The sequence below is a fragment of the Dreissena polymorpha genome, chromosome 4, assembly GCF_020536995.1.
Source record: "Dreissena polymorpha isolate Duluth1 chromosome 4, UMN_Dpol_1.0, whole genome shotgun sequence".
Classification (NCBI taxonomy): Eukaryota; Metazoa; Mollusca; class Bivalvia; order Myida; family Dreissenidae; genus Dreissena; species Dreissena polymorpha.
The window spans coordinates 139,057,707-139,070,864 of NC_068358.1; the positions used below are offsets into that span (position 1 = coordinate 139,057,707).

Sequence of the window (13,158 nt, forward strand, 5' to 3'; positions counted from 1 at the left end):
ATAATAAGTTAAGGTAGATTATAATTACATATGATGATGATTATTTTATTGTAAAATATCAATTTATTAAATATATAAAGCACACATTTAACATAGGATTAAGATACAATATGTAAGTGTTTAACGTCATTTCATTTTTGGCGAATTTTTACATTTTTTTGGCGCCATTTTATATAACGCCATTTATGACGTCATCATGTACAACGTCATTTGACGTTTAAAAACATTTTTCTTTGTTGTTTAAATTGTGCAGTCAAAAGACGTAAAAATGTAGTTAACATATAATTTCCAATGTTTTGATAAAGGCATTATGCCGAAACGTCAATTAAAGGAGTATAATCAGAGAGGTATACATTTTCAGTTTGTGAAATAACTTTGCATGACTAACGTTATCGAATGCCTTCATGAAATCACAATAAACGACACATCTACAGCTCCCCTTTATCTAAAATTTCAGTCCACCTATCTTTAACTGTCAAAAGTTGCAAAACAGTCGAACGACCCGAGATAAAGCCATATTGCTTTATTAATAACCCATTCACTTTCATAATTTTATTTTATTATGTTACACCATTTCTTCCCTAAAAATAGTCTTCGTAACTTTACATAAAATACAAGTCAGACTAACAGGCCTATAATTTCCCGAATCTGTGCGATCACCCTTCTTAAACAAAGCAGTTCGAGGGGTGAACGGAAGACTGTTGTAACTCATATTAAACAAAGAAGGAGATACAACAGTTTTCCGTTCAGCCCTCGAGTTATATTTGCACATTTCCACTCAAATTTAGTCCATGAATTATTAAAGATACATGTAATTTACAATGGCTTAGCAAAAACTCTACGTAAATCATGAAGTAATCTTGGGTTCAATTTATCCGGCCCAGGAGATTTATTAATATTTAAATTGTTCAACCTTTTCTCAACAGTTTGAGAAGTAATTGTTAAAACATCCAAACATGGCAAATCTTGAGGAGCACTACTATCTGGTTGTTTAATATCCTCATTTCAAGTAAAAACCGATGTAAAAAAGTCCGCTAAAACCCCTGCCTTTTCACTATCGTTTGTTGTCATGTCTATTTTATTTTCATCTTTATATAAGTCTGTACCTGATACTTTAGTTTCAGTTTTCCTGTTAACATAGTTCCAAAATGCCTTCGTATTACTTTTAGAATCGTCAGCTATTTTCTTCTCTCTTTGTTTAACCATTTTCTTTGTCAGATTCCTAATTTGACTTCTTGTGCGTTTATTATCCTCATAAGCCCTTAGATCACCTACATTTACATATTATTGTAATTATTATTATTATTATTATTATTATTATTATTATTATTATTATTATTATTATTATTGTCTCCCGAAAGTATATAGTCTATATCCTGGAAATTGCACTGACATCATTTGCTCTAAAACGTCACATTTCTTAATGGTTCTTTATATAATTATAACGCAGTAAATTAATATAACTATCAACGCGATCGTAAATTGTCCCTTTCATGCAGTAGCTTCACATTCAAATGAAATCAGACAAGCACAGAATGGCGACGAAGTATCATGAATAAACATTTCAATATTTCAGTAAGCAATCAAACATGATAAATTGAAATTTCAATTACATGTAAAACAATCATGCGAATGAAGGGACTGAATAGCACAAAGACCTATAGAATTTTATGGGTCTTTGAATAGCATAAAGAAGCTTGACATATAAATTGTTTGTAATGCATCCGTATGAAACAAAATACATTTGTTATGTATCAATATTCATATGCAAGTTATAGAATCACCAATTTAATTCAGGTGCATGATTTATTGAATCAACCATTCCATACATTACGATCTTGGTGCCAGATTCACTAAACCAAAGACCTATAAAATACATTCTATAGGTCTTTGACTAAACACTCGTCTGCTACATTCTTGAAAAACTGTTCTTGATTATCCGAACCCAGCCTGTTTTGATTGGATATGAATGACCCCTTAAAAAGGTCAGGAGACATGTGTGTTTACATTAGCTGTCTGCTCAGTGTTAGAAACGTTGAACGTTCAAGACGACTGAAATGGAAGACTACATGGAAAAGGGAGAGGAAGTAGCAAAGATTTTACAAGATTATTATAAAGAACAAGAGGGCTGGACGTTGTCAAAGAAAACGGTATGGACTTTCGTTGATGACATAATGTTTTAAATTACAACAAAATCATTTATCTCACAGTGACACTGGCAGTTCATATTTTAGGCCCTTATCTTTGTATGTCCTTATGTAAGTAAATGAACTAAACTGTTACAAGCAAAATGTTGCCTGATTTATTTAATAGAAATAAATTTCATGATTATTAAAATTTACAGATAATGAAATATGATTAGAAAATAATTGAAAAAATATGTTCAATTAAAAGTCAATTAAGTGCCTGTACACTTGAATGATATTGTCATCATTCAGGAACACAGGCATGAAATATATCAATGTTATTTAAATTAATTTTACTTTTAACCATTGAATGTTATTGTATATTTAAATTAATGAAAAAAAAAAGTATTTTAAAAATTTGATGCATTCCAAATAATAGCAAACCAGAAAACAAATCTCAAATGTCAACCAGGTTATGCCATTTAGACACTTAAATTGTTTGGTAGCCAATGTTCATTTGTTGCAGATTTTTTTTTAAATACTAGAAAATTAAATACTGGTAGCTATTAAAAGAAAATTGAAGAACGATAAAGCATTTGTAGTGGGTGTGATTAATATGAAATGATTGTATGAAAGGTTAATTCAATGAATATAATACAAATATCAGAATATACTAGGGTGCACAATTATTTTATTTATAACTTGCATCTTATTTGTGCTTTGGCTGAATGCAAGTGTGGTCATTATGAGAGTATTGCATGGCAGCTCTTCTTTTATTTGATTGGAAATGAAACTATTATTCACATCTTTTGATGTTCATCATGGATGAACGCACACTGGAAAGAAGACAAAATTCCCACAAAAAGTAAATGAATATTCTATGAAAAGGGAGATATTAAATGGACCTTTACTTCACATTAAAGTTGGCTAGGGTTATTTCTGACCCTATAAAATACACTATTGAATCATTCTTTTTTAATGCGATTCAATTCTATACATTATATGTTGGTTGATCTTCGGAAACAGTAATCAAACTGTATTTTTGGGGTCAATAAGGGTGCCAAATTTCTAAAAAAAAATCCCAATTTGACCATTCTTCTTTTCCCAAAATGGCTTGGAAACCCCTGAAATGTTAGTATCAGTTTGAATTTAAATGTGCATTCATCACATAGTCATGCTATCCTTCAGGAAACCTTTTTGTTGGCAATTGAAGTGGAGTGGTTTTGGTCTTATAAGGCATACTGCCTGTGCAGCATCTAGTTTAATTGAAGGCATTACATATACTGTTTTTAAATAATCTTAGGTAAGACCTTAGCAGCTATTGAAATCTTTATTATGCATTATATTTATCAAGGTTTTCACTGTTGTCACCCAAACCATAGATTATCATGAATATAGTTAATCATTTAGAACATCAGTCACTTATTGCATTTACTTAAGTTCAACATAAAACATTTTCATCATAAGTTGTCATTCAAAAAATAATAGATTTTGAAATTATTTCTTTCAGAAAGATGGTGCTTCTATTTTTTACAGACATTCAAAAGAATTTGATGGCTATCTGTAAGTATTTTATGTTTTATTGATTTGGTTAAATTTAATCTTGGTTGTTGTTCACCATAAATAAGGTGCACAAATTCACTTCACAAAGCATCTGCTATTTTTTCTATCATTACACAAAGAGGAAATGAGCTGAAACATTAGAACAGAGTTGGGACATAAGCAGAAAAAGCTGGGGAGAAGTAAAAATAAGGTGACATTAATTATATTTGGGCAATTAGTCTGAAAGAGAGGGGCCATAAAAAAAACATGAGTCTGTACAGTTGGACATACAAGAGGAGGCATTAGGAAAAAACTTGGAGAGAAAGGAATGTATATTAATTTATGAGCTGCAACAAACGGTAATAGAAATGGGGGGGGGTTGAGATGCCCTAAGTGGAAGGGCATAACAAGAATAATGGGTGACACATGGACATTATAAGGGCAATAAGGGGGCTGAGAAGTATGAGATACACATAAAGAAATTATCTTTTTAGGTAGGAGAGCTTTGGAAGTCAGATATTGGGAGCACTGGTGCCTGATTTCCGGTTTATGACATCTCCAGCAAATATCTGTTGGAAATATTAGTTGAGAATTTTTAGTTAGCTATATTTTACATCATTATGATACACTGAAAATTTAAGACATTTAACTGTTTTATCTCAATTTAGTTAGTGATGCACTCACAGAGACAGTTAGAGCATGTTCATGTATTATTTTGTTGATGCTTTGAGCTGCAAGTTTATTTTTGTTATGTAAGATATGGAGCTGGGATTACCTCACAGTATAGCTATCAAATCTTTTTCAGCATGCAAATGCTGTGTGCTTGAAATCAAACATCTGCTTAGCGAATCAGTGTACATATAAATCACCATAGGCCTTATAAATCAATCCCATTTACATATCACATAACTCATTTATTGTGTCTAAATACAAGCCTGGTTTGTTTAATTTACGTAACTATTACTGCTACTTTGTCACTTAAAACCTCAAGATAGTCCCAGTGTTAGAGCAGCAAAGTGTCCTAAAGCCACAGGCTTGGTTAAGTAGGGTCCCTTCAGTGTGATGTACTGAAGACTACTATTCAACCATCATAGTACATCTGGTGTGGTGGTATTTAAATTGCAAAAGACATTCCTTAGGTGCGGCAAAACATGAAATTATAGGTTGCTTTACACCGTTTATTACACAAGGATGCTTTTAATGTTGCACCTTGAATACCAAATATCTTAGGTTGTGTTTTTTGTACAAAATTAGATTGCACTCAATTTTCTTTATTTAAAAAAAACGTTGCAACAGCTACCAGGATGCAACATTTTTCACCTAACCTCTATGTTGTATGGTTTACCGAAAACTGAAATAAAGTGACTTCTTAAATCACTTTGTTTATGCAGATACGTCAATATTTTATTCAGGTTCATCCTTACAGACTTATTATACTATAGATAGTTATCTAAACATGCTTACAGTGTCTGAAGAAGGAATTTGTTGTAAATGACTGACCTTTTTTTGAATACAATGCCTTATGCCAGCTTAATCAATGTTTAACAAGCAAATTCATTGAATTGATATCCCCGCCAATATGCTTCTGGACACAAAAGTGTTATATTTGACACTCAAAAAAGCATTTATTCAAGATACAAAGGGCCATAACTCTGTTATTATCCGATGGCGTACAATGCCATTTGGCGTGCATCATTCTCTTATCCATATATATACTCATACCAAGTTTCAATGAAATCCCCCAAAGCACTTCCAAGATATGCATCCGGACACAAAAAAAGCATTTTTCAAGATAAAAGGGCCATAACTCCGTTATTAACAGATGGTTTACAATGCCATTTGGCAGGCATCATCCTCTTATCCATATATATACTCATACCAAGTTTCAAAGAAATCCGCCAAAGCACTTCCAAGATATGGCTCCGGACACAAAAGTGCCGGACGGACGGAAAGACGGACGGACGGACAACGCAAAAACAATATCCCTCAGCCTCTGGCGTGGGATAATAAGTCTGTAAGAATTGATGCAATAATCTTTTACATGGTTTGTTTACCTCCCCCATAAGACCCCCTACATTGAATGATCATCTTTGTTAAGCTTAATATGATATTATTCATTTGTACTTGATGTTCCTTATGTATGCACTATTATTAAAGTACAGCAATTAAAGCAAAGTAGTGTGCATCACTTTTAGCTATAAATGGGCCGTGCTCTGTGAAAAGGGGGTTTAATGCATGTGCGTAAAGTGTTGACTCTTTCCGCCTAAACTGGATTTTTGCTAAGAAGAGACCTTCTTAAAACGAAAAATATCATAAAGGCTGTGTCATCCCTGATTAGCCTGTGTGAACTGCATAGGTTTATCTGGGACAACACTTTACACACATGCATTAAACCCTCTTTTCACATAGCATGGCTCAAATGCATTATTTTAATAAGATGTTTTGCCAAGAGGGCTTTAGTATTTATGTCTGTTTTACATAGTTGCTGTCTGGTTTTAGCAGTGGGTTAAAATCAGTTTCTTTGATAAGATAAAAGCTTTGCTACTATGCATTAGTTTTAAGTTGGTTTTGTTAGCAGCCGACTAAATTTACAGAGCATATTTTGCAAATCAGTATGTGCTTAGAAGCCTTAAGTACGGTAAGAACCGCAACTCACTATGCTAGGAAGGATTACCTTGCCTGTCTGCACTGCAGACGACGAATGCCTCTACTCTACTTCTGCAGCGAGTGTATATACCAGCTTGTAAGACGACATTGGCCAGTCTAGTGTTTATCATTGAAATCTGTACATATTGGCTGCTTTCAGGGAAAACGGAGCTTAATGCATGTCAAATAAGATTTGCCTGTGCACACTGATTAGCCTGTGCAATGCGCACAAGCTAATCAAGGATGACAACAGCGAACAACTTCAGTGCCTTCAGTGCTTTGATAGTTTAATCTACCAGAGGATATTTGTCTAAAACTAGCATTTTGAGATTTGGTGACAAACAAATGTCTGATTAATTTTTGGACTAATTATTATATACAAAACTTGTTTAAATGTCTTCTTTTGTATTATTGTTCATCTGTTTGGTATTTATGACACATTTTTACTTGGCAAACCTGACATTGTTAGCTTACCTAACCACAACATGCTTAAGTGGGCTTTTGTGATTGCCATCTGCTGCGTGTAATGAATCATCATTTGCCTTGTGAACACTGCAGACACCTACTCTTCATGACACTTGTGTAATAGAGCATAAGGCTAGTATTCCATCTATCCGCATCCGTATCCGAGTCTGCATCCGCAAAATCATAATGCGGACGCTATATTCCATTTATCCGCATACGTCGAACGTATTTTTATTTTTGTATATGGATAAAACTTAAAATTATAATTGAGATAATTATTATGAAGGACAAGCGTGAATTTAAGTAGATATAAGGCACAAATCATCGTTCTGTCTGTTTAAGAATACAAATGGTAAATACCTGAAACATCTTCTTTTAGTGCCTTGGCTATGCTTTTCCAGACATTTGGAGTAAAATCAGAGTCCCGATATGCAAAACTGCGTTGGTTGTATAATTCAGGGTAATTTTTCACAAATTCGATAGTTTTTCAGTTGAATTTTGAGATGACGACTACTCTCATCGTGCTTAATCCCGTCCGTATCTTGTTCGCACCCGCATTAGAATGCTCACTTGAGTGTTCTTTTGCGGACGGCTTTTGCGCGTGTGGATATATGGATGCGGATGAATGGAATAATTGCAGTGCATTTCAACTTGTTCTATTTTTTTGCGGATGTGGATACGGACAGATGGAATACCAGCCTAAGTCTCAATGATATCTCCACTGAGTTTGCAACAGTTTCAAATAACATATAAAAAATTAGATCCCTTAAGGGCTTAATCAAATTAAAGAAAAAACTTATGAACACTCCATAGAGGCCAAATTTCATGCTCAATCTTCAAAAACTTGGTCACTAGGTCAAATAAAAGAAAATGCATGTGAACATTGTGGAGGCTACATTTATTTCCCAATCTTCATGAAACTAATGTCAGACAATTTGTCCCAACGAGTTCAAAATTGGGTCAAGTGTGGTCAAAAACTTGGCTTCTAGGTCACATTAAAGTAAAACTTTAAAACTCTCTAGAGACCACATTCATTACCTATTCTTTATGAAACTTGTGAAACATTTGTCCTACTGTAATGATATTTTGTGACTAAGTTTGAAACTCAGTCATGTACATAATACATAACTAGATTATTAGGTAAAATTATAGAAAAAACTTATTAACACTCTAGAGGCTTCATTTATTGACCAATCTTTGGTCATATTAAAGCAAAAACTTGTGAACATTCCAAATGCCACATTAATTTACAGGTCATAACAAAACTTAGGCAGAACATGTGTCCATATTATATTTCAACAGAGTTTTAAAACTTGGTCAAGTGGGGTCATAGTTAAGTAAAACAAGCTTTTGAATACTCTATTTGAACACAGGTCACATTTATTGCTCCATATTAAGAAAAATTGGTCTTAACATTTGTTCTATTGATTAGAGAAATCAATTAAACAAAATTCGCCCCCTTGGTGCAAAAAGGTACCATTTGCCTTCTAATTTCAATGTCACATGGTACCTTTTTGACGATGCTGGAACAGCGTCGTCTAAGGTTTGATAACCAGTAATCTTCACAATGGGGACCTATGTAAAAGACCGAGCCAGTCCGATTGCGATAACTCGATTTTTCAGTTACTTCCCTAGGCTTTAGCCACTGCATAGGAGATTGCTCGTTGATTTTCATTGATAACATTCTCCTAGCAGAGTTGTCGTTCGTGATGATAAAGGTAAATATTAATAGAACAGCATATCCTGGTGAAACAGATTCAATAAGTGTATCAGAACGTTAATTTAAAATTAGTAATTTTACATCCATTTTATTTTTATGGACCAATGAAACAACTATATATTTTCTCTATTTTGTTTGATATTTGTTCTCGATTTAGTAAATAAATTGCGAATAAAATCATGCAATATTAACTTTTTACGTGATCACAAAACTAAAGAATGCGAACAATTGCGAACCTGCAAATTGTAAACGCTGCACTGCTATGATATATATAGATATAACATTTCTTTGCGTAATTGTTCGTCCCGCTAGCGCAGTGGTAAGGACGTTCGCTTTTTCACCTTTACGACACCGGTTCGATTCCCGCTCCCGGCGCAATGTTATATTTTGTCTGTTTTGTGGTCACCATTCCGGACAGGTGTTTTTTTTCCGGATAATCTCACCCCCCCCCCCCAGCATTTGACCATATAAAAAATTAAAAAGTATTTCAGTACAAAACAAATAGCTGGCAATTGAAGCTATCATACAAAATTCGTCCCAACTGTCGTCAATCTAATCTTATTAGGTAGGAGTGCTGGACACACTCCGCTCCCAACATTATACAGCCTCAGCGCGGAGGTAACTCATTACAAATACACAGACTGGGTGCAGCCTAGGCGCGTATAGACTCAAACAAGGCAACAAACTCAAGTGCGGGCACAATCATTTAAAATTTACATATTGAATACGATATTCTAACAGAAATTACACAACCACCTAAGTGTACATACCATGTTTGATATTTCGTTCGATTGTTAGATTTCAGTATATACATGTATAAGGTTATTTCGCTATTAGTTAACTTATCCATATGTTTGTGGGCGAACTCGGATAGTCAAGTGCTCATACGATTGAGCTCACATGGTCCGGCTATGTGCTCATACCTTCTTTCGAGAATCATCATGAAGGTATTGCCATACTTAATGAACAAGAATGTGACCCGCCTCCCAGTTTCGCTCAATGGGTCAAGTTACCCACGGGTACTACTTCCCCGTACCCCTAAACTTTTTTTCGTACCAAAAATGTTTCGTACGCAAAAATTTTTCGTACCAAATTTTTTTTCGTACCCAAATTTTTTATCGTACCCAAATGTTCGTATCAACATACACAATTGTGGTGATATAGATAGACTTAAATTGATGTTTTATATCCATCCTCTTCAAAAGCATCGTAACACCAGTACTGTCAGTACTTTGATTTCACCAAGGGGGCAAAATGAGGGAGATAATTATGATTTTAGCATATTGAAAAACATGGCTGCCATGAGGCACTGATTTCCTTATATGGCTCAATATAAATGAAACCATTTGAAAACTCAAGAAATCCCATAACCCACTCATAATGAAATTGAATAAGGATATTAAAAATGTGTTGTGATATTTGGCATGTAATAGTTGTAAATGATTTTGGTTTGTAAAAAACCTGGCTGCCTACCTCATTGTTTATTCAAAGTTAGCTAAAATTATTTTTTTATGTCAAGTTTAATTACTTTTCAGTTTTTAATTTCGTTTTGTTTCTGAAGACCTGAATTAATTACTTTGTGAATTAATGCAAATGGTCACTAATGTTTTATACTTTATTACTTAGGGTAATGTATAATAATTATACGTGTGTTCTCTATGGCAGGTACAAGGGAGAGTGTGTGTATGATGCCCCACCACAGACTGTGTTCAACTATGTTGACCCTCTGCCAGACAGTCACAGGGGCCAATGGGATACTGCAGTGAAGCATATAGAAACCGTTGAATGGCTAGTCAAGGTATTCCTAGTTTAAACTGTGACTTTAAGTTACAGATTGCTCAATGATTTGATGTATGGGGTCAGAAAAGAATAAGATTTGATGTTATGGAGCATGTTTTAAGAGCAAGCCATGAAAGAAAGAAATTTCCTTTGATAGCCTTTATATTTTTAAGAAGTTTTCTATAATTAATCAAGCATTAAACCTATATATATTAATTCATTAATTTAAATAAGTATTGATGTTAACATGCTGCTACCAAGTTTTTAAATGATAATCATGATCAAATACATGTATGTTGAATTGATTTCTTTTTTATGCCCCCGAAGGTGGGCATATAGTGATGGCATTTCCGTCCGTCTGTCTGAAAGTCCGTCACATTTTGCGTTTAGGTTTCGAAAAATGCTCATAACTTCTATGTCGCGTCAGATGTAACCTTCATATTTGGTATGCATGTGTATATGGACAAGGCCTTTCCATACGCACACACATTTTGACCCCTTTTTACCTTGACCTTGAACTTAGGGTCGGCGTTTAGGTTTCAGAATCTGCGTTTATGTTTCGAAAAAGCATATTCAGGGGCATATGTCATCCTATGGTGACAGCTGTTGTTTCTAAATAAAAAGTAAATGAACGTTTTTTGTTAATAAATTGTAACATGCAATTCTTAAAATCATATTATTAAAATATTATTGTTTACAACATAAATACTTCTGTTCAGCATTTATATATTTTTTGTTTGCTTTTATATTTTCCAGTTGTTAAATTGTGTGTGCATTGCTTGTTCAATGCTTACAACACCTCTGACAAAAGTTTTTCATCCTGTTTCATATCATACATACTTTCTAGCAATAAAACATTCATTAAACAGGGTGATAAAGAAATAAGCAAGCAAAAAGACCTCTACAAATTGCGCAAGAACCGTGTTGAAATCAAAGGAACCCATGTTGCACATAATTATCAAATCTTTAAGTTGTAAAGAGAGCATGCAGAAAATGTCATCATGCACTGAAGTTGCGTAAATCATCTTTTGATGCGTTATAAAATGACAGTAATAAGGCAAAAGGTGTAATTGCTCTTGCGGAAGACGACAATATTTGCTTGCGATTAGTGATGGTTATTAAATGGTGAAAGATGGTTAAAAGCATTTGTGTTCTCATTTAATTTTATGAAGAGCTTCTCTTAATCTTGGGGACTAAAAACAAATAAGTTCAATAATAAAAATAATAAAAAGGTTCTGATTATATATTTGTGCATAAGTGACAACATAAGGGGCAACATTAGTTGGCCATTTTCAAATACAGTTTTGAAATGTTCATTTTTGTAAAAAGGCAACATGTTCTAATAAAAAGGCAAACTGTTAGGGTTTTAAATATATAATTTTACACATTTAAAATAATAACTTGTCTGGCAATTCCTTTAATTGTCTTGACATAATCAAATATTGCATAATAGCACCCCCACAATGTATGCAATAATGGAGGACAGAAAACAACTGTAGTGAATAGAATGATAAGGAGCTAACAAAAGAAGACTTAATTGTCTTGCTTGAGTTATATAGATCATGTTACCATTATTAGGTTTCTCTTTGTGATTATTGTTACTTGTAAGTGAGCTGTAGGGGTATATAGGTTTAATCTGTCATTTAGTTATTTATTTTTGAAAGACTGGTAGTTTTAGTTAAGTGTCAGCAAGAATAAGTGATACTTATTTAAACAAAAGGGTTAATGTTGGGGAAAGTAGACATGCTCCTTTGATAGCCATAATATACCCTAGTAGATGCTCTCTTGTAAAGTATACCTGATAGCCATAATATACCCTAGTAGTTGCTCTCTTGTAAAGTATACCTGATAGCCATAATATACCCTAGTAGTTGCTCTCTTGTAAAGTATACCTGATAGCCATAATATACCCTAGTAGTTGCTCTCTTGTAAAGTATACCTTTCACAGAGATTAATGGGCTGAAAGCTGATCCCTTTATAGAATTTTTTTATTTGTGAATAATTGGCTTTTAACTAGTCATTAAATAGCTGTAACCCTATCACTTAAATACATAGATGCTGTAACTGCATGATGATATGATATATTATGAGTCACACACATTCCATGAATGATGAGAAATATCCTTGCGTTTTTTTTCATAAATTTTTTTTAGAGACCTGGCAAAACACACACAGAATTCTTGATGTTAAATTGTCACAAGAAAATGATAATATTGCTGTAAACCTAATTCCTCAATATATCTTTCAAACATTTATAACTCTTCTTTTTTTACCAGGGCACTTCAAACTTTTTTGCGTAAATTTAAGAAATAATGTACATTTATGATTGTATATATATTTAATAAACAAAGATAAGGAGTTATGATTAATCCTTCCCTCCCCCCCCCCCCCCCATTTTGTTAAGATTTAGGTTGCATGAATTTTATCAATAACTTCTTTTTGTCATTGTTTATAAGCTTAATAAATGATGATAAGGAGTTATTAGAAGTTGGCATCAAAGCACAGGGGCCTGAGTCCACTTTGGACTGATAAAAAAGAGATAGTGCAGCAATTATTTTGATTCTAACTAAATTTGATAAATTATTGTACAATTGAAATGAGAATTACATTTTAGCCAATCTGTAGGAAAACTGGACTAAATGCATGTGTATTTAGTATTGTCCACGATTGACAAAGTGAGGACTCCATATTTGTTTATTTATAATTATTTTGTCTTTTCTTCTTATTGCCAAATGTTTGCCAATTCCTCACTCAACAACGCCTTTGGCCGAAGCGAAATTGATCTGGTGATATATAAAATTATACAAATATATTCACAGTTTTTATCAACAAACCAGCTTTTATTGACAGTATACATTGACAAATTCCTGAGGTGTTTTA

General features: G+C 33.5%; 2 protein-coding genes across 3 annotated transcripts in view; both read left to right on the plus strand.

Annotated features, from left to right (window-relative positions):
* LOC127876904 (high affinity cAMP-specific and IBMX-insensitive 3',5'-cyclic phosphodiesterase 8B-like) overlaps positions 1-13,158 on the plus strand; it is a 406,208-nt gene that overhangs the window by 177,965 nt on the left and 215,085 nt on the right. The gene's annotated exons all lie outside the window — the stretch shown is intronic.
* Positions 168-13,158, plus strand: part of LOC127876919 (stAR-related lipid transfer protein 5-like) — a 34,214-nt gene continuing 21,223 nt past the window's right edge. The window contains exons 1-4 of the mRNA XM_052422430.1: positions 168-347; positions 2,025-2,150; positions 3,637-3,689; positions 10,165-10,297. Coding sequence (XP_052278390.1) covers positions 2,058-2,150; positions 3,637-3,689; positions 10,165-10,297 — 279 coding nt within the window. The 5' untranslated portion in view covers positions 168-347; positions 2,025-2,057. The remainder of the gene's footprint in view (positions 348-2,024; positions 2,151-3,636; positions 3,690-10,164; positions 10,298-13,158) is intronic.